Here is an 18,884-nt window from a genome sequence, read left to right as displayed (position 1 = left end):
GATAACAAACTGGAAGTAAAAGTGACTTTGTGGCATCAGCCCTTCCTCCACGCACCCTGTTCACTCAGCCATTCCATGACTTCCAGTCCATCACTGTTGATGTCTTCTCGTCTGCTGTCAGCCTCTCCTCCTTGTCCTTTCTTCCATTGATATGGTTGTTGACTCTCTCCATGTTTCTCTCTTCTCCACCGTTGACTTGACTCCTTTTTATCCCTCTGTCCTACGCAATTCCTGCTCTGCCAACGCCTAGCACTGGCTCACAAATTCAACCTCTCCTCCTCCATTTCTGCCATTTCCCTACTAAACAACTCTACTTCTCCAATTTAGTTGAATCCCATGCCTGCAATCCCAGGCACCTCTTCATAACCTTTGACTCACTTCTCACACTCTCCCCATCTCCTGCTTCCACTTCTCTGTCCACAAGGATCTCGACACTTTTTTTTCGAGAAAAATTGACAAAATATGGTGTGACCTTCCCTTTTCTCTCAGCTTGCCGCCCTCCTACCACAAACTCTCTCTATCTCTCACAGATGCAGAAGTGTCTCACCCACTCTACTCTGTAACCTCTCACTCTCCCCGACTTCCCCTCACAATGCAAACATGCTGTAGTCTCTCCCATCTTAAACAAAACAAAAACCCACTCTTTACACCACTTGCCTCTCCTGCTACCACCCCTACCCTTTTTCCTTTATCTTCTAAGCTCATTGAATGTGCTGTTTACATTCATTACTCCAGTTCCATCCTAAAAACACTCCAATTCAACTTCTGTTCCAGGCACTCCACTGAAATCACTCTCACCAAAATCTCTAATGATCTCTTCTTCGCCACATCTCAGAACCAGTACTCCGTCCTCATCCTCTTTGACCTGACAGCTGCCTTCAACATAATTGACCATGTTTGTCTTCTTGAAATCTTGTCCTCCATTGGCTTCCAGGACTTTCTCCTCTCCTGGTTTCTTCTTCTACCTCGCTAATCACCCCTTCAGTGTGTGTCCTTCTCACCCCCCCCGCCCCCTCCCTCCGGTTTTCTGTGGGCATTCGACAGGGGTCTGTCCTTGGTCCCTTTCTCCTCTTCCTGTACCTTTTCTCATCCGCAAACACAATTCAATTACCATTTCTATGCTGACCCTGCCTGGTCTATCTCTGTACTTCAGACCTGTCTCCTTTTCAGTAAAATCTTCACCTGTCTCTCTGACATTTCCTTGTGGACTTCTAGCTATCAGCTACATCTCAGCGGGGCTAAACGTGGCTTCCCCACAAGCCTTCCCCGCAACCTTCTTTGTTGATCACTAATGACAGTACCACCATCCTGCTTGTCACTCAGGCCAAAGCCTGGGCATCACTTTTGACTTATGTCTAAATCTTGCTGATTCTTTCTACATAATAACTCTTAAGATACCAACTTCCTTATTCATCCAATTCGATAAAACTCTCATCCAGGCTCGCATCTTGAATACCGCAACATCCTTTCTTCTGGCCATGACAAGTGCAATCTTGCCCTGCTTGTATCCTTTCAGAATGTTGCAGCAAAGATCATTCTCTTAGTCTGTCTCTTTCATTGTGTCACACCACTCTGCATTTCTTTGCTGGCTCCCTCTCCTGTAACATCAGAAATAAACTACTTCACTGTCCGGGCCCTTCCAATGCCACCTTGTGTACCATCTCTCATTCAGTATGCAAAGGTTGATTCCTATCTCCAGTCAGACCATGATGCCAGCCTCTACTGAATGCTAATTAATTTTTCAAACAAGCACCTATGTGCTTTCCTCCCACACACTTAGGAGGAACTTCCAGTAAACATCTGCAACGCCACTTCATTTTCTCCTTCAAATCACTCCTTAAAACTGTCCTTTGCTATAATCCAAACACAAAGCTTGACATTTACACTGCTAATGTGCTGAGACCACAGCCTATCATGCTGACCAACATTGTCTTATTGTTTCCTTCTACTTCCCCATATGTCTGTGTCCATCTGTTGTCTCTGTCTTCTGCTTACATTCTAAGCTCTTTTGGGGCTGGAGACTGGCTTTTTGGTCTGTGTTTGTACAGCACTGAGCACAATGGAGTCCTGGTCCATGGCTGGCCTCCTAGGTGCTTTGATGATACAAATAATAAATAAATGCAAATTGAGGATGTTGGCATTGGGTTCAACTCAAGACTTAAAATTTAAACAAGTAATTCATCTGCATAGTTCCAGTGCACAAAACAAATGTATAGTATATAACTGTAAACCGTGAGGCAAATCTTGCTGCTCTTTCTTAGGCAAAACTTGGTCACTTCAGTGGAAGTTTTATCTAAGCAAGGTTCAAATTCAGAGGTGTGCCAGGCCTCTTCAAATGCTGAGGGCTAAGTTCTTGTCATTGACTATGAATAAAACTATAACACATCTGTGGAATCTTAATGCCTTATGCTTTGTCACCATCTGCATGGTTTAATGTTTCAAACAGGACACTGTATTTCTGCACTTACCCCTTCAGCTTTATTCCTCCTTTCCATTACAGGCAACTTGCAATTTGACAGCATGACTACTTGTACAATGGTGTATAAAATGTAGTATTCTCACTCACTCCATTGCATAAGCCATGTATTAGCGGATTCTAAATCATTTTTGGGAGGTGCCAGTTTTTGAAGAAAGGATTCAGATTTGTTTTTAACCTACAATGAATGTTCTTTTCTAGCAATAACCTAAAAGTTGAGATCTCGTAGGACTCACTGATGCATGTGGAGAATGAAGTAATTGTGATGAAAATTCTTGAATTAGCTTTACAACTGGTTCATTTACTCTGACCAAAATCTTCATCTTTATATGCAGTGCAGCACATTATGGTCACCACATTTTCTTTCATGTAGACCAACTATTGTGTATTTTCGTTGCTCTCTGAAATAATGTCCTGTATAAATGTCTTTATAATCCAATATATAATCTTTTTGACAAAACAAGCCATCCACTTCTAATTGATTACTATGGTATCATGTACTGGTATTGTAAAATGTCAGGAGTGTATCTGTGCTTACAAGATGTGGGAGAGAACATACTTCAGTTTTTAAGAAAATCCTGTTTATTTTCATATATATGCTGAGCATGACCCTAATGTTGTTTTCAGTTTCTGCTGAGAGTGCTGAAACAACACACTGTTCCTTTCATTTAAGGGCAGATAATAAAATGATTGCAATGGTGTTTCAAATCAAGGTGAATAAAATGCCATGATGATGCATAGGATATAAAATCACTATGCAGAAGTTAGCAGTTTCCACTGTGAAATAATAATTCTTACTTCAGCACTTTGGGCGGTCAGTAACTACTGTGTCACAAAGATTAAACACTTTTATAGCTGCACAATCTTTTTTGTACCGCAGACATAAACGTGATATATTATGCAGGTGCCTGAAAGTTTGAGGTGAATTGTGACACATTCAGTATCAACATTTGCAGAGACCCTAAATTTAAAGCTGACGTTGCTGTGGCTAAATACAGTGGGGTCATAATTATGCAGTGTCATGGGCTGCTGTTCAATTTGCCATTTCTGTTGTGTATGTTCATACTAACAGGATCTTTATACATCACTAAATTTTACCAAGTTATTTTGGATGCTTATGTTAAAATGCTTGTGTTTAAGACAAATTGTTTCAGTTTTCCCATTTCTGGTAATAAAGACAAATAAGAATTAATGCCATATTTATAGCTGTGCCTTTTATATGAGTTGGATAAATCACTCTATGCCACCTGGTCACCAAGCAATTGCTTAGTGTTCTTTTGTTCCAGCCAACTAACTCCTTTAATTAAATACTAACATTTTGTAAGTACTGTGTATCAATGTCAAGGCAATCAACTGGCAACAAGGTACAAGGCAGTTAAGGGGTAAATTTTACTTATTGAAATCACAATGAGTGTATATCCCATATCATATGAATAGGCTTGGCAGAATTCAATTTTTATCTTTTTAATAATTTCAGAGGATATCAATCTTTAAGCATTTTTTATTTTTATAAATTTAAATGTTCACAATTGTGGGAAAATTAGAGAAGGGGGTCAAACAATGGAGTGGGGAGGTCAAACAATTAATGGCACTAGACATTAAGATTTTAAAAAGTTAAAGCTTTATAAATAGTTAAAACACAATTTGTCAACATCACAGATCCAAATATACAAATTAAGTATTCATACATCCAACTCTAAAAACTTCTCAAGGATCATTTTTCTTTCTTTTCCTACATGTAAATTTCAATTAGTATCAATGGACATTTTTTGTTTGTGTCTGTGTAGTGAAATAAATGTTTATCGACGTTTACTGATAAAAAATATTATCCTTCCAATCCTACATATGAAGCAGCTCAGCATGGGACTGACAGTGCTGGAAGGGCAGCTAGAGCTTTGCAGTAGAGTGATAGATCTCATGCTGTTAGGTCTTTCACGTCATAACTGCTGTAATTTGTGCACACAGATGAATAGTTGAAAGTGCTAAGATGTGTTTTTGAACTATCTCTGTCTTGTTCATCTGAAAAATATAAACATGTGAGGGTTGTGACAATTTGGAAAACTTATCTATGTAAAACTTTTGAATTCTGCTTGGTTTTATGAAATTGCTGTATCACTGAATGCCGCAGGGTATGTAGAATCAGCCATTTATGGACAGACCTGGGCTAGAGTAGTGCAACAAGAGTCATTGAGTTGTTAATGTGGAAGCACCCTAGAACAATGAGATGTCTGCAGCTTAGGAGAAATTGGCTCTTCCCAGGTTGTCTGCAAGGGTGAGGCTGGAGCAATGGAAAAGCCACAGAAGAAAAGAAAGAAAAAAGACAAAAGTAGTTAGAAGCTGCTGTTGAAAAGAGACATGCACATTGGGCAAAGGGGGAACATTTTGATAATCTAACCTGAATAAGCAGAGGGGAGCTTGTTTCAGGAGTCAGAGGAGAGACTATGACCAGGAAGAGAAGACTAGGGCTACATCTACCCTAAAAAGTTTTTTCTGCCAGAATTTTTGCTGCATTCCAGGTGCTGAAATTGCTAAGTTGCTATAGCCACGCATGCACTTGGCTGCTCTTCCTGGTTCTGCATGTCCTCACTGTGAGAAACTGAATCAGCAGAAAATGTAGTACACTATACATAGGCACCTCAGTGGCGCAGAACCACTATCTGTCACATCATCTTGTTGGGATGTTTTACAGTGCATTGTGGGATTCCAGCACTGTGCTCAGGGACCTGTGGGAGTTTGGGGCCAAGTTCCCATAGTGTCCTTTCCTCCATCCCATAACTTTTGCACTTTAAAAAATAATTCCTACAGTTCTTTGTGCTCACAGAAACATGGATCCTGCACAGATCAGCAGAGTTATCACGTCTGTTTTAGAGATAGGGCATGCAATTCTTCTGTGGTGGTGGAATTTCAGTGACTATCACTGCGACAACAGCTGGTGGTGTTGCAGTGAAGATAAGACAAGACTCAATAAGGAGGAGGAATGGATGATGGAAAACAATGCATGAAAATTGTTGAGTATTGCAGACATTCGTTGACCAGCTCCACATGGTGGAGTGGCATTTCTGGGCCTGAGAAACAAGCAGTGACTGGTGAGATCATACTGCGATGCAGATCTGGAATGATCAGCTGTTGCTGCAGAACTTTCAGATGTTGCAGGCCCCATCCTAGATCTGTGTACTGAGCTTATCTCTGCCATCCAGCACAGAGACACCAGAACGAAAGCTGCTTTGATGGTGGAAAAGTGGGTTGTGATTGTGCTTTGGATGCTTGCCCATACTGCTGTCTCTTGGTGGGCAATCAGTTTGGGGTTAAAAATACACAGTGGGGAAAGTTTTCAGTGAGCTGTGCAAGTTCATTAAGCATCTCCTGGGAGACCTGGCCTACTCTTTGCTTCCCTGGCTCGTGAAGCTGGACGTTTGCACAGCAGCAAGGAAAGATTTAACTGCAAGTGCAGGTCGGGTAACTTTTCAAAGTGCACTTGGTAGACTGCAAGGGTGCTGGCAATGCCCCTTAACGAGGCTGGATCTCCATGAGTCGTATATTTCCCATTTTCATTGCTGCATGGTTTGTATTACATAATATTTGAGTAGCAAAGGGGGAAACAATACCAGCAAGGTGACTGGATGAAGTGGACCGACTGTCTGCTAATTTTGAGTAGCCAGGCACAAAGGCAATTATGAGAGTCCACTGGGATGCTGTTTGGTTGAAGAAAACCTTAAAAGATCATTGAGACTGGGTGTCATAGTACTGCTGTGGGCTGCTTTTGTGTACTACTTTCTGTGACTGACTTGAATATGGATTTTAAATTATTCATAAATGCCAGTTACGAATGTGCTGAGAGAGATGGTGCTTTGGTCTGTGATATTTGTTTAGTGAAACCCAGTAAATATACTGTGATTTTTTTTTTATGGCAAGCAAATGAATAATGAACAGACTTGTTAACAATAGTTAACTTGGTGGGTTATCAGACACTTATAAAACCCTATTAAACTTTACACCTTTATTATATATAATAAAATAAAACAAAGTGCTGGTGTTTGCTGACTGATCACACGTTAATCACATGTAAGTGTATGTATAGTCAGAGCTCTCCTTGTTTTCCAGTGGTAAGGATAAGGTTGCAAGCTATGCTGGTGCCTTGTTTGGGGCTGGGGTGGGGTGGGGTGTGTATGATCCTGTGAACGTTGAATTGTCTATGGTGGGATTTTTAAAAGGGCCTAAGAGAGGTAGGTGGTCAGTTCCCATTGACTAACTGCTCTTTGTGTAATCTTCTTGTTTGGCTTTTTTTAAATGACCCTTCTTCTAACCACAGACACACTGTCTACCTCACAAACCCGTTAGTCCCTGAGGCAGTCTGACACCATTGCTCCTTAACTGGCTACAAGAGCTTCTGTTCAGTAAAATGCTCCTTCCTGTAATCCCCAGGAGATGCCACAACCCCATCTTTGTGTACACTGTACCCCTAGCTCCTCCTGACACTTGGGAGAATAAGACCTTTAGGCAGAGCTGCATCAGTTTCTCTTTTAGCAGTTTAGAGCACTGCCAATGTGTATTTCAAGCAGTTATTAAGCTAAAGGTGAATTGCCTTGCTCAGTACCAGTTAATTTTCTTCCATCACTGCAAAGCTTTCTAGTCAAAAATAACATTGCTTGGAATATTGAATGAAATGTTTTTTTATTAAGCGTTATTTTATTCCATCCATGGAACAATAGCATTTAAAAACAAGTATTTTTGCTGAAAAATTCCATATGTTTTTAATGTCCAAATTTTCCATCACTTAAGCCCAGAAGGGACCATAAGATCATCTAGTCTGACCTCCTGCATAACAAAGGCCAATACATGTCACTCATTTGCCTTGTATTGAGCCCCATGTCTTGTCTGAATAAAGCACACCTTACAGAAAGGTATCCAGCCTTGCTCTGAAGACATGAAGATACGGGGAATCCACCACTTCCCTTGGTAGCTTGTTTCAACAGTTAATCACTCTCACTGTTAAACATTTGTGATTTAAATCTAATCTGAATTTATCTGGCTTTAGCTTTTCAGCTATTGGTTCTCATTACGCCGTTTTTTGCTAGATTAAAGAGCCCTTTAGTATCTAACGTTTTCTTCCTGGGGGAATGTACATATACATCACAATCAAGTCATTTTTCAATCTTCTTTTGATAAGCTAAACATATTGAACTCTTCAAGTGTCTCTCTGTAAGGCATTTTCTCTAGCCTGCAAATCATTTTTGTGGCTCTTTTCTGTACCCTCTCCAATTTTTCAACATTCTTTTTAAAAAAATGTGGACACCAGAACTGTATGCAGGTGTCACAGTTTTGGGGTGCAGTCCAGACCAGTGAGGGGTTATGTCACCTCCTGCCCTGTAACCCTGGGTGCTTTAAATTCTCTTCTGCCCTGATACCAACACCAACAGACAAACACGCAGTGCTTCTGACCCCAGCCGTACATCTGTGCAGTTATCCTTATCAACCAAACTTATCAAAAAAAGAAATCAGGTTTGATGGACAAGATCTGTTTTCCATAAAACCATGCTGACTGACATTAATTATACTCTCATCCTTTAATTCTTTATTAATTGAATCCTACATAAGCTTTTCCATTATTTTGTGTGGGATTGATATCCAACTAACTGGCCTGTAATTACCTGGGTCATCCATACCCTTTTTGAATATTGGCACAAAGTTCTATATTTTGAATATTTTAAACATACCAGTGCTGCAGGTTGCAATGTCATCATATTATGAAGTGAGCTGTAGCTCACGAAAGCTTATGCTCAAATAAATTGGTTAGTCTCTAAGGTGCCACAAGTACTCCTTTTCTTTTAACCTAAGAGACGTTGCTTCAGAATTTTGGTGTTTATTGTTTGTGATGATGATGATAGTTATTCAAATGAAAGAGTAAGTATTCACAGTTACAATATTGCCCAACCGCAAATGTTCAAAAATCATGTGACTGGCTTACAAATAATGTGGTTTAAAAATAAATGTTGCATTTCTTTTTACTTGCTTATTTAGTTTTTGTATGTTTCAAATGCACTGAGGTCACATTTTCAAGGGGTTTTTTTTGTTTGTTTTTTGTTCTTTTCCTGGAACTGAGGGCTAGACACTTGTTTTAAAATAATGCTGAGCTTTTCATATCATCACAGCTAGGGCTTTCAGTAAAATATCAAATACTGTAAGAATTGTGAGGAAAATTAAAAAAAAAAAGTTGGCAACACTGTTAACTTTGGCAAACTGCTGCCACTAAAATAAATGTTACCTTAACCCTCCTCCTTCACCCAAAGTGTGGGCACATGTCCTGTATTGGAAGAGAGACGTAGTAGTGGGGGTGGAGGTGTGCTATAGTACGTACATGTGGACTGTGTGTGGTGTTTTATAGTATAGTACATACACATGGACTGGGTGAATTATATTGAATAATGTAGTAATGTTGTAATAGGTATATTTTAGATGCTAGTGCATAATGTTTTACTTTTATAATACCACTTATGATACTAAAATCATTAGTAATTTTCCTGGTTGCTTGTTTGCCCATGATAGATAATTATTAACACATTATGTGTAATGTTAAGGATGTGACACAACATTTAACAACAAGAAAAATTAGTTAAAGTTGATGCTTTGTTCCTACTCTATTCAGTGGTGTCTAAATAACTCAGTGCATTTAATTCATAATGTCATTCAAATCCTGATTTGAACATACTGAATTACTAATAGACAAAATGGAGATGTCATACTGATGAAATGCCAGTCTTAATTTGTGATTAACTTAGCTTTAGGCATTTTGATCTGGCCAAATACTTCAAAACATTATGCATGAACATTCACATTTTAGAAGTTTGTGCTCCTTTTATGTTTTCTTTCTGCAGACATTCTAGCAGCCAAGTTCACTGGCAGGATTGTTCACCAAAATGGCTACACAGTACTTGTGGAAAGCTTATCCTTAGTTCCAAATGAAAGTATTCACACCTGGTTGCTAGATTTGCACTCATCACAGAAGGGAATGAAATTACCATGTGTGACCTATGTGAAAAGTTTGGAATTTGTTACAAATATCTACTCTGTGATCATATTGAAATAGCCCATGAACAATCCCTGGGTTGAAAGATTTGTGCATAAAACATTGTATAAGTTTCAACTCAAGACTAAAGCTAAATTCAGTGAAAAAATTGTTTGCTGTGAAAAGTTTGCATCTCTCTGGTCATAAGAACGGCCATACTGGATCAGACTAATGGACCATTTAGCCCAGTATCCTGTCTCTGACAGCGTCCAATGTCAGTTGCTTCAGAGAGAAAGGACAGAAGAGGGCAATTTCAAGTGATCCATCCCATCGTCCAGGCCCAGCTTCTGGCAGTTGGAGGTTTAGGGACACCCCGATCATGTTGGGTAATAGCCATTGGTGGATCTGTCTTCCATGAACTTATTTAATTCTTATTTGAACCCATTTATAGTATTGGCCTTCACCACATCCCAAGGCAATGAGTTCCACAGGTTGACTATGTGGTGTGTGAAGAAGTACCTGCTTTTGTTTGTTTTAAACCTTCTGCCTATTCATTTAATCAGATGACCCCTAGTTCTTGTGTTATGTGAAGGGGTTTTGTAATAGTATTTACTTGTGACTAAATTCTTGTATGCTTCTACCCAGAGTGAACTTTTTTGAGAGGGTAACTTTGTTTGGGGATCCCCTCTTGCTTATCACCTTCATTTCTTTCTATACCACACCTGAAACCTTTACATTTGGACAAACTATCTTCCCAGCTCACTCGGCAAGAGTATTGCTCCTTATTCTATAGGAACTGGACCACCAGACTAGAAAACCACATGCTCCCTTATCCTGCAGGATCACTGTACTGTGTACTGATTTAGGCAGTGACTCCAACCTGAGAGCCCATTGATTGGGTAGTGTTGCATAAATCTGATAATAGCATAATGGAAGTGATATCACAACATCATAATGGTCTCAACACACCCACTAATTGTTAGTGTTATTTTTCAAGTCATAACATTTTCAGGTTACTAAGTCTATAAAAGCAAATTATACAATTTGAAATGGTAATTGGAGAATATTTGATAGATCTGGTCATAGAATAATGAATGAGAATCATTAATAGTAAGTTAATTGGGTAACATCAAAAAAGTTTATCTGGTATATTGGGATTGTATGCTTCAGTTGACTCTTAGTGTACTTTAGGGATTTTTGGTTGCCCCATACCTCTGGATCTGATCGTGCATTGTGTTATGAAGAATATTAATACTGCTGCAGAACAATTACTAGTTCGTTTGCTAACTGATTAAAATTCATGCATAATTTATTAGAACTGGAAGAGACTTTCTAAATAAGTCTTTGTCCTCAAGAGCTTAAAAACAAAATGCATATGCTAATGTAAGAATACACTTTACATCGAACATAAAAATTTAATATGCAGTGGTATATTAGTCTCATTAATGCATAGTTTCACTTGTAGTAATCATGCTGTTAATCAAAGTATATACTTCTAAACATAGCTTCATATTGCAGAGTTTCAGAACTCAGAGTTGGTGGTGTATCATCCTCAACAATGTTTATGTTGTTTGCTATAAGACTGACCTTAAAATTCATTAGTTTGCCATTTAATATGCATGTTCCACAGGAAATGAACTGCTTTCATTAAGCTATGCTACTTTGCTGAGGTTTGATTCAGATAAAGATCCAAAGTGGCTTATGCCTAGGTTATGCCAGAAAATCAGGGGGGGAGAAGAGAGATTTAGATGAATAATTAGTTCAGATACCTTAGAGTCCAGATTGTCCTGAACTACACTGTGTAGAACTTGTGAACATCATTGAATCAGGCCTAGGTTTGTCACTGAGGATGAATGAAAAGAATTCCAGCTGTTCCCATTCTGAGATACCATGAATGTATATGAGAGCACAATTTTCAAATTGTGTAACATGAGATGAGTGCCTTGGGTGCAGGCCTTCTAAGGAAGCTCATGGGAAATCCCTCCCTGGCAAAATTTTGTAAATACTAGCTATTTGGGCAATCTAATCCCTTCTAAAAATGGCAAGTATACACTCCCAGAAAAATATCTAGTAGCTCCAGAGTAATGTCATCTCTGGCAGAGATGCAGAGGCAAAGAAATCTCATTCCGAACATCACCTCAAAGTGACGAAAGAATTTAACAAGGTGTTCTTGGAAGCAGCAGAGATCCTCTTCGGGTCATCATTGTTCTGAATAAGCACAGGGTGAGGATGTGTTGACTAACAATTTTTACATAGTCACTTTTCAAAGATAGAACCACACTTTAATTACTCCATTTTCTTAAAAGTGTTGTGTTTTTCTTTTTGTGGGACAGGATAGAAGGATGGTAGTGGGGTGGGGTTAGATTTCTTTTTTATGTACTTACCACCAGATGTCTTTACCTGTTTGGAGTTGCTGTTTTGGTTCTGCACTACTGCTGTGTGAAACCCCTGTGAGACTTGAATTTAACATTGTTGCTTAATTAACTGAAACAAATTAGCCAAAATATATGCCATCTGGAATGAAAATGAACCTTTTGTGTTTATCAGTGGATTGATTTTATTGGAAAAATACATGTTCCTTTGGTTGTTTCTTAAAATAAATGACTCCTAGGCAATGTGCTGTTACAGGCAGAAATTTCATAGATTTTTTTTCCCTTAAACCTTTTCAGTCCTCTGTTGCTAACTTTCACTTTACAACTTTGTCGAAGCTATATTAAGTTGGGGTAGGAGGGATGTTTGCATTGTGTACCCATTTCAGACATACGTATGCCAGGATAAGTTATTTGATTGAGGAACCGTAAATAATTCCATACATTGTTGTTATAAATCTTTACATTGTCACCATCCAGTCAGTATTGCCCAGTTCTAAACATTCTGAAAGGCTTTGATGTATTTCCATATTGTTCACCCTACACTGAATTTGGCAGGTTTGAAATGGACTGTAATGATTTTTTTTTGGAGACGCTCTCAAGGGGGCAGTGGAACGTGACACTGAAGCTATTACTGCAGGAATTGTTCATAGCTTCTCTCAATAAAATAAAATGAATTGGTTTTGAAATTCAAAATCCCAATTTTTTTTGTCTTATAAAATACATGAATTATCATGAAGTGATTCACAATAGTTCAGGAAATGTTACCAGAAAAGGGTCTTATAAACCAGCACAGTCCCGGAACCAGAATCTCAGATGGAATAAATAAATATAGCTTACTGACTTCCGTAGACCTACACTGAATAATAAAAACTGAGAGTATAGCCTCCTGATCTTAATGCTGTATTGTTCTGGCTTTGCTTCCCAGTTAGAATCATAGAATATCAGAGTTGGAAGGGACCTCAGGAGGTCATCTAGTCCACCCCCTGCTCAACGCAGGACCAGTCCCCAACTAAATCACCCCGCCAAGGGCTTTGTCAAGTCTGACCTTAAAAACTTCTAAGGAAGGAGATTTCACCACCTCCCTAGATAATGCATTCCAGTGTTTCACCACCCTCCTGGTGAAATTTTTTTTCCCTAATATCCAACCTAAACCTCCCCCACTGCAACTTGAGACCATTATTCCTTGTTCTGTCATCAGCTACCACTGAGAACAGTCTAGATCCATCCTCTCTGGACCCCCCTTTCAGGTAGTTGAAAGCAGCTATCAAATCGCCCCTCATTCTTCTCTTCCGTAGACTAAACAATCCCAGTTCCCTCAGCCTCTCCTCATAACTCATGTGTTCCAGTCCCCTAATCATTTTTGTTGCCCTCCGCTGGACTCTTTCCAATTTTTCCACATCCTTCTTGTAGTGTGGGGCCCAAAACTGGACACAGTACTCCAGATGAGGCCTCACCAATGTCAAATAGAGGGGAACGATCACGTCCCTCAATCTGCTGGCAACGCCCCTACATATACATCCCAAAATGTCATTGGCCTTCTTGGCAACAAGGGCACACTGTTGACTCATATCCAGCTTCTCGTCCACTGTAACCCCTAGATCCTTTTCTGCAGAACTGCAGCCTAGCCACTTGGTCCCTAGTCTGTAGCGGTGCATGGGATTCTTCCTTCCTAAGTGCAGGACTCTGCACTTGTCCTTGTTGAACCTCATCAGATTTCTTTTGGCCCAATCCTCTAATTTGTCTAGGGCCCTCTGTATCCTATCCCTACCCTCCAGCGTATCTACCTCTCCTCCCAGTTCAGTGTCATCTGCAAACTTGCTGAGGGTGCAATCCACACCATCCTCTAGATCATTTATGAAGATATTGAACAAAACCGGCCCGAGGACCGACCCTTGGGGCACTCCACTTGATCCCGGCTGCCAACTAGACATAGAGCCATTGATCACTACCCGTTGAGCCCGACAATCTAGCCAACTTTTTATCCACCTTATAGTCCATTCAGTTCTGGCATCTCTACAACTGCAGGATGACACTTCTTGTTGGAAGAGGTGTCCATATATTAATAATATTTAGCTGTACATATATTAATAATAGTATGATCTTTCTAAGTTTGGTTTTATTCACTGTGTATTTTTGAATTTTTTACAGAACCACCTCGACCAATAGCACCCCCCCAGTTACTTGGTGTTGGGCCTACATATTTGCTGATTCAGCTGAATGCTAATTCCATAATTGGTGATGGGCCTATAATTCTGAAAGAAGTGGAGTACCGGATGACATCTGGGACCTGGACAGAAACCCATGCTGTAAATGCACCAACTTATAAGCTATGGCACTTAGACCCAGACACTGAGTATGAGATTCGTGTCCTCCTTACCAGGCCAGGAGAAGGAGGAACAGGCCAGCCAGGACCACCTCTTATCACCAGAACCAAATGTGCAGGTGAGGTCTCTCTTTCTTTCTCTCTCTCTCTCTCTCTCTCTCTTTTTTTTTTGGCAGTTTGTTTTCACTGTAATGATGGTGTTACTATAGCAATTGTTCTCCTTTCCCCAGTACCACCAAAGGTCTGAAAGCTCTTATCCCAGCTTGGCCCCCATATTCTGTTTGTGCCACCTTGTTGGGGTCAACTTAGTTAAGCTTCCATTTATTGATCGTGGAAGCTAGGAAGCTGTGACAAAATGTCTGAATGCGTATAGTTAAATCAAAGGACGATCTAATGGAGGGCTGTTAAGGAACTCAGGAAAGGTAAAACAATTACCAAAACAGCCTCTCCAGTACCCAACTTCAGTGGTGTTAAAACAATGGCTGAACCATCAATTGGTGAGAGAATTTACCTAGCTGGCTTCATGGAGACCTAGGGTGCTTTAGTCTCCCAAGGCTAAGGTTGCAAGACCCTGATCAGTTAAAAAGATGCCCTGGCAGAAAAGGAGCGAGCTGAGAGAGGCTGGTCAGGATGTGTCAGCTGACAAGCCCGGCTAAGACAAATGTAAACAAAAAAGCTGGTAAACATGCTATTCAAAATTACTTTAAAATGCAGTAAGAAATGACAGTCACATTGCTTAATTCTAAGTCTTCTGTATTTATATAGTGGTGAGAGCAGTGTTAGAATGAAATCTCTATTCACAAATTAGGCCTGGATTCCAACTGGACAGGTTATTCTAATGCTTGTTTTAGTATGTGTGATCATTCTGTTCAGTGACTATGGAAAAAGGTCAATGCCAGAATTAGGAGTTAATGTCATAAGTGTGCTCAACTTGACCAGGTCAGTGAGTTTATATTCCAGAAAATTAGACCATCTGTATTGATACTGTTTTATTTTGAAACTAAACACTGCATTTCTTGGGAGCTGAAGCATTCTGCTTATTTAATTCCCTAAACAAACAAGCTCTCAGCCTAAAGCAATTCTGAAACTGCAGGCAATTTTGAAATAGGCGATCTTATTTCTAATTTACTATATACCTCTCTTGAAAAGTGAAAGGATTCATGCGTCTGTCTCAGGTCAGATAACAGCTATTGAAGTCTAGTCTAGATTAAAGTGTCAGTTCAATTCTCTTAAATATTTTAGACATTGCTCCAAAAATATAGTATAGAAATTTTGAAGCAGCTTCTTTATTAAGGCGACACAACCTAGAATCTCTTCCCAGACATCAGTTGGGTATACTTTCTTGTTCCTAATATGTGAAAAACTAAGGCTGCCTAATATGAAAAAGATAAGAGGAGAGAGGTCATGGTATATTAGAGGCCTGACATCCCTTTAGCTAGCCAATTTAAGGGAAGCAAAGTGGTATAATTTTTAAAGCATGAAAATACACACATTTATAAAAAATAAAATATATATTCTTGATGAGTTTGTTGGAATGACTGATCAAAATAATACTTAACGTGATAAACATTTGTGCAAGTAATGATTGATTTGAATATTAAAACATCAAAACAATAAGCAATATAGGTTGCAGTGGTTTTGATGCCACAATAGCACAGGTACCTATTTTTTAATGAAAGATAGCAACTGTAGGCCCTGGGAGGTTAAGTTACTTTCCCCAGGTAATATAGTGAGTCATTGACAGGATCCAGATTAGAATATGATTTCCAGGTCTTTGCTCCATTCATCCATCTTCCATAATAGTGAAGACAGGTATTTCTCTTCCAGGAGGGCTTCATTTGGGCTTTTGCAACTATGTGGTCATTTTAAAACTTGCAAAATCAGTATAAAAATCTATCTGAAGTGTGTGTCTGTTAGAAAGCAAACAACACAATATCAGCCTCTTCACAAAAAAAAAAAAAATTAAAAAGCAAGAATAAAGCCAATAATGAAATAGCGAGCAGTGTGATATATCCTTTGCTAGTAGTGTTAGCTTGGTGACTGTCAGTGTTACTACGCTTGTCAGGTGGCTTACTGTGCTGTATTATATTCCACTAGCTGCAGTACCTTGTTCTGGAAAATTCTAGTTTTTGTTTCAGACAAGACTGCTTATTATTAAGACAGCTATCTTTACTCCCCTTTTGTCAGTTCTGTCTTTCTGTATGTTTTGTAAGCTTTAGGTTCAATTTTGAAACAAGTTATAATGGATTACCCACGTAATATCATTTATTTCCAGTCACTGTATTTGATATGTCAGTGTGAAACTACCTCGCTTTTCTGTGTGGATAAGAAACACATTACTGAACGTTCACTGGATGGGTTTTAAATGTTTATGCTCTAAGTACTGGTGATAAGTAACATTGAATTATCAGGAATAATATGTTAGTAAAATGCTATTGGCTATGTTACCACAAGACTAAACAGTTGCTTTATTTTGGAAGGAGATTGAAGATGATTTTTACACATTGTTGGTTTAGAATTTACAAATGCCATGACATTTTGGAATAATACGCTATAGATCTATTAGACTGTGTTTCACTTCAGAACATCTCACATTTTGTGGAATTTGAGGTACGATTGCACAAGTTTGGGCATCAAGCATCTGATGTAGTTATCAGGTTATCAGTTGCGTCTTCTGAACAGTGAGTTTAAACAGTGACCAATGATTTCTGGAGGACTTTTATAAGGTGCCAGACAAAATTAATTAAATTATTTGTGTAGCTGGAATTTGATAGATGATTTTTCCTATGCTTAAATTTAGTGACTGCGTTATACTGAAAATATAATATACCAGATCACACCCATATGTGGGCAATTAAATACTCAGCTGACATACATATGATACAGCTGAGTATTTTTAAATAACTAGGATGAGAATATAAACCACACTAATCAGAACTAGACTTTCTTTTTAAAATGACCCTTCCTTGGCGCACAGGTCCAGTCTTGTTTTCATTTTTAAGCAGGTTATAGCTATTTGCTAGGAGTAGTAATGTGCTCCAAGATATATATGGTGAGAGGTAATTACATGCCTCTGGTGACTGAGGGCAATTGTCCTCATCTCATTCCTCACAATGCACCTGAAGTGGGTGATTCCTGCAGTATGACTATGCTGTATTATTGCTCACATAAGCATTTTAAAATAAAAGAAAGTGTGATGCTGTTTTAATAGGAAGCAATCCTAACACCTAACTGAGCAATAAAGCAAGGGTGTCTTCCTGTGAGATTTTCCTTTTGAGGATATCATCTGGCATCAGAGCATGTGTGCAATCTGTCTTTCCTGTGTTAAGCTGAAATAAAATATGCTGTATTTTTAAATTGTCCATTTAGCATGCTTTAGCAATTGTACGTTAGAAATTGTTCTGTTACGTTGCCTGGTGCTTCTAAGTAACTCTTAACAGCTGAGCTTTATCATTAACTGATATTTTAGTGGCAAAGAAGGTCAACAGTTCAGTCTGTCCAGAACTTAATATATCTACACAGTCGGTAGTGCTCCTGCTTCACTGAAGTTCAGTGACGTTTGTGATTTTCAGTAATATGTGGAGATCTGTGGGGCAAAGGGAAAATGATCTGATTTTCATTCCAAACCCTTTGAGTAAACTTATGTCAGTGGGTTTTTTTATAAAGCAAGGAAAGGGATGAAGATTTTCCCTTCTGGTTACAACTTTATTGAAGCTGAAAATGGAACCATATGTATTGATTTTTTTTTACTATTGACCAGGATAACTATCAATCACAGAGAATAGTTATCAATGACAATCCGCCCTGAGTCACAAAAACTGTTTCAGATGTTTGTTCAATAGTGCAATGTTGACTTAAGATTTGGCTTTAGTTAAAGGTTCAAGATCAGGGCTGTTTTCCACTCTGGTTTTCTGAATGTGGAGTTTGTTTGTGATTTCCATGTTATTAATTTTGAAAACAGAATACAAAGAATGCCAGGATGTTGCTGAAGTTCCCACCAGCAAAAAAGCACATAATGAGAATAAGTAGAACAAAGAAAATAATCTAAAGTGTGTTTTTCATTTTCTTTTAAGTCTTAAAATTAGGCTCCAGAGATCGGCGCATTTGGGGGCCGCCCTAGCTCTTCATGGCTGTCTGGGTTAATATGCCATACTAGTTATTTTTTTTTAAGTATTTGTATGCAATTTTCAAATAGAGCAGTAGGGCTACCAGAAATGTTTAAAAATCACTTGTGCTGGGGGGCTGACTGCCTGCAAATAGTTACACTTCTCTTACTATTGATTGTCCTATTGAAGACTATGGAGTGGAGCTGGAGATTTTTGGTAGCTGGAACTAATGAACCTGTCTTGTAGGGCCCAGGAGAATTTGGCATCTTGGTACTTCAGGGAGGTGAGCTTCTGAGAAGGTGCTAGAGGCAAAATTGGGTACTTGTCAGAAGGACAACAGGAAAATTTGGCAACTGAAGGGTCAAGTTGAGGATACTTCTCCTTTATATTTGCATAATTCAAGAACTAGAGTCTTTTCCTTTATGGGTTACTTACCCACTCTTCCAAAAAAATGAATAAAATACAAGCAAAAGGCTAATTCTCAGTAATTTTAATCTGATGGAATGTTTTAAAATTCTCTAAGCGTCCAGAGAAAGAATATTTACTGCTCTATCTTAAATGCAATCTTAAGATTTCAAGCAAAATCTTTGTCCTTTTCTTGGTA

The 18,884-nt window shown here is 38.9% G+C and overlaps 1 protein-coding gene across 11 annotated transcripts in view; it reads left to right on the top strand.

Annotated features, from left to right (window-relative positions):
• PTPRK (protein tyrosine phosphatase receptor type K) overlaps positions 1 to 18,884 on the top strand; it is a 581,803-nt gene that overhangs the window by 344,195 nt on the left and 218,724 nt on the right. For all 11 annotated transcript variants that reach the window (XM_084622841.1, XM_084622840.1, XM_084622838.1 and 8 more), the window contains exon 7: positions 14,000 to 14,293. In XM_084622841.1, the coding sequence (XP_084478967.1) occupies positions 14,000 to 14,293 (294 nt within the window). The remainder of the gene's footprint in view (positions 1 to 13,999; positions 14,294 to 18,884) is intronic.

Source organism: Lepidochelys olivacea, assembly GCF_965140295.1.
Source record: "Lepidochelys olivacea isolate rLepOli2 genome assembly, chromosome: 3".
Classification (NCBI taxonomy): Eukaryota; Metazoa; Chordata; order Testudines; family Cheloniidae; genus Lepidochelys; species Lepidochelys olivacea.
This window is presented reverse-complemented; position numbering and strand designations above follow the sequence as displayed.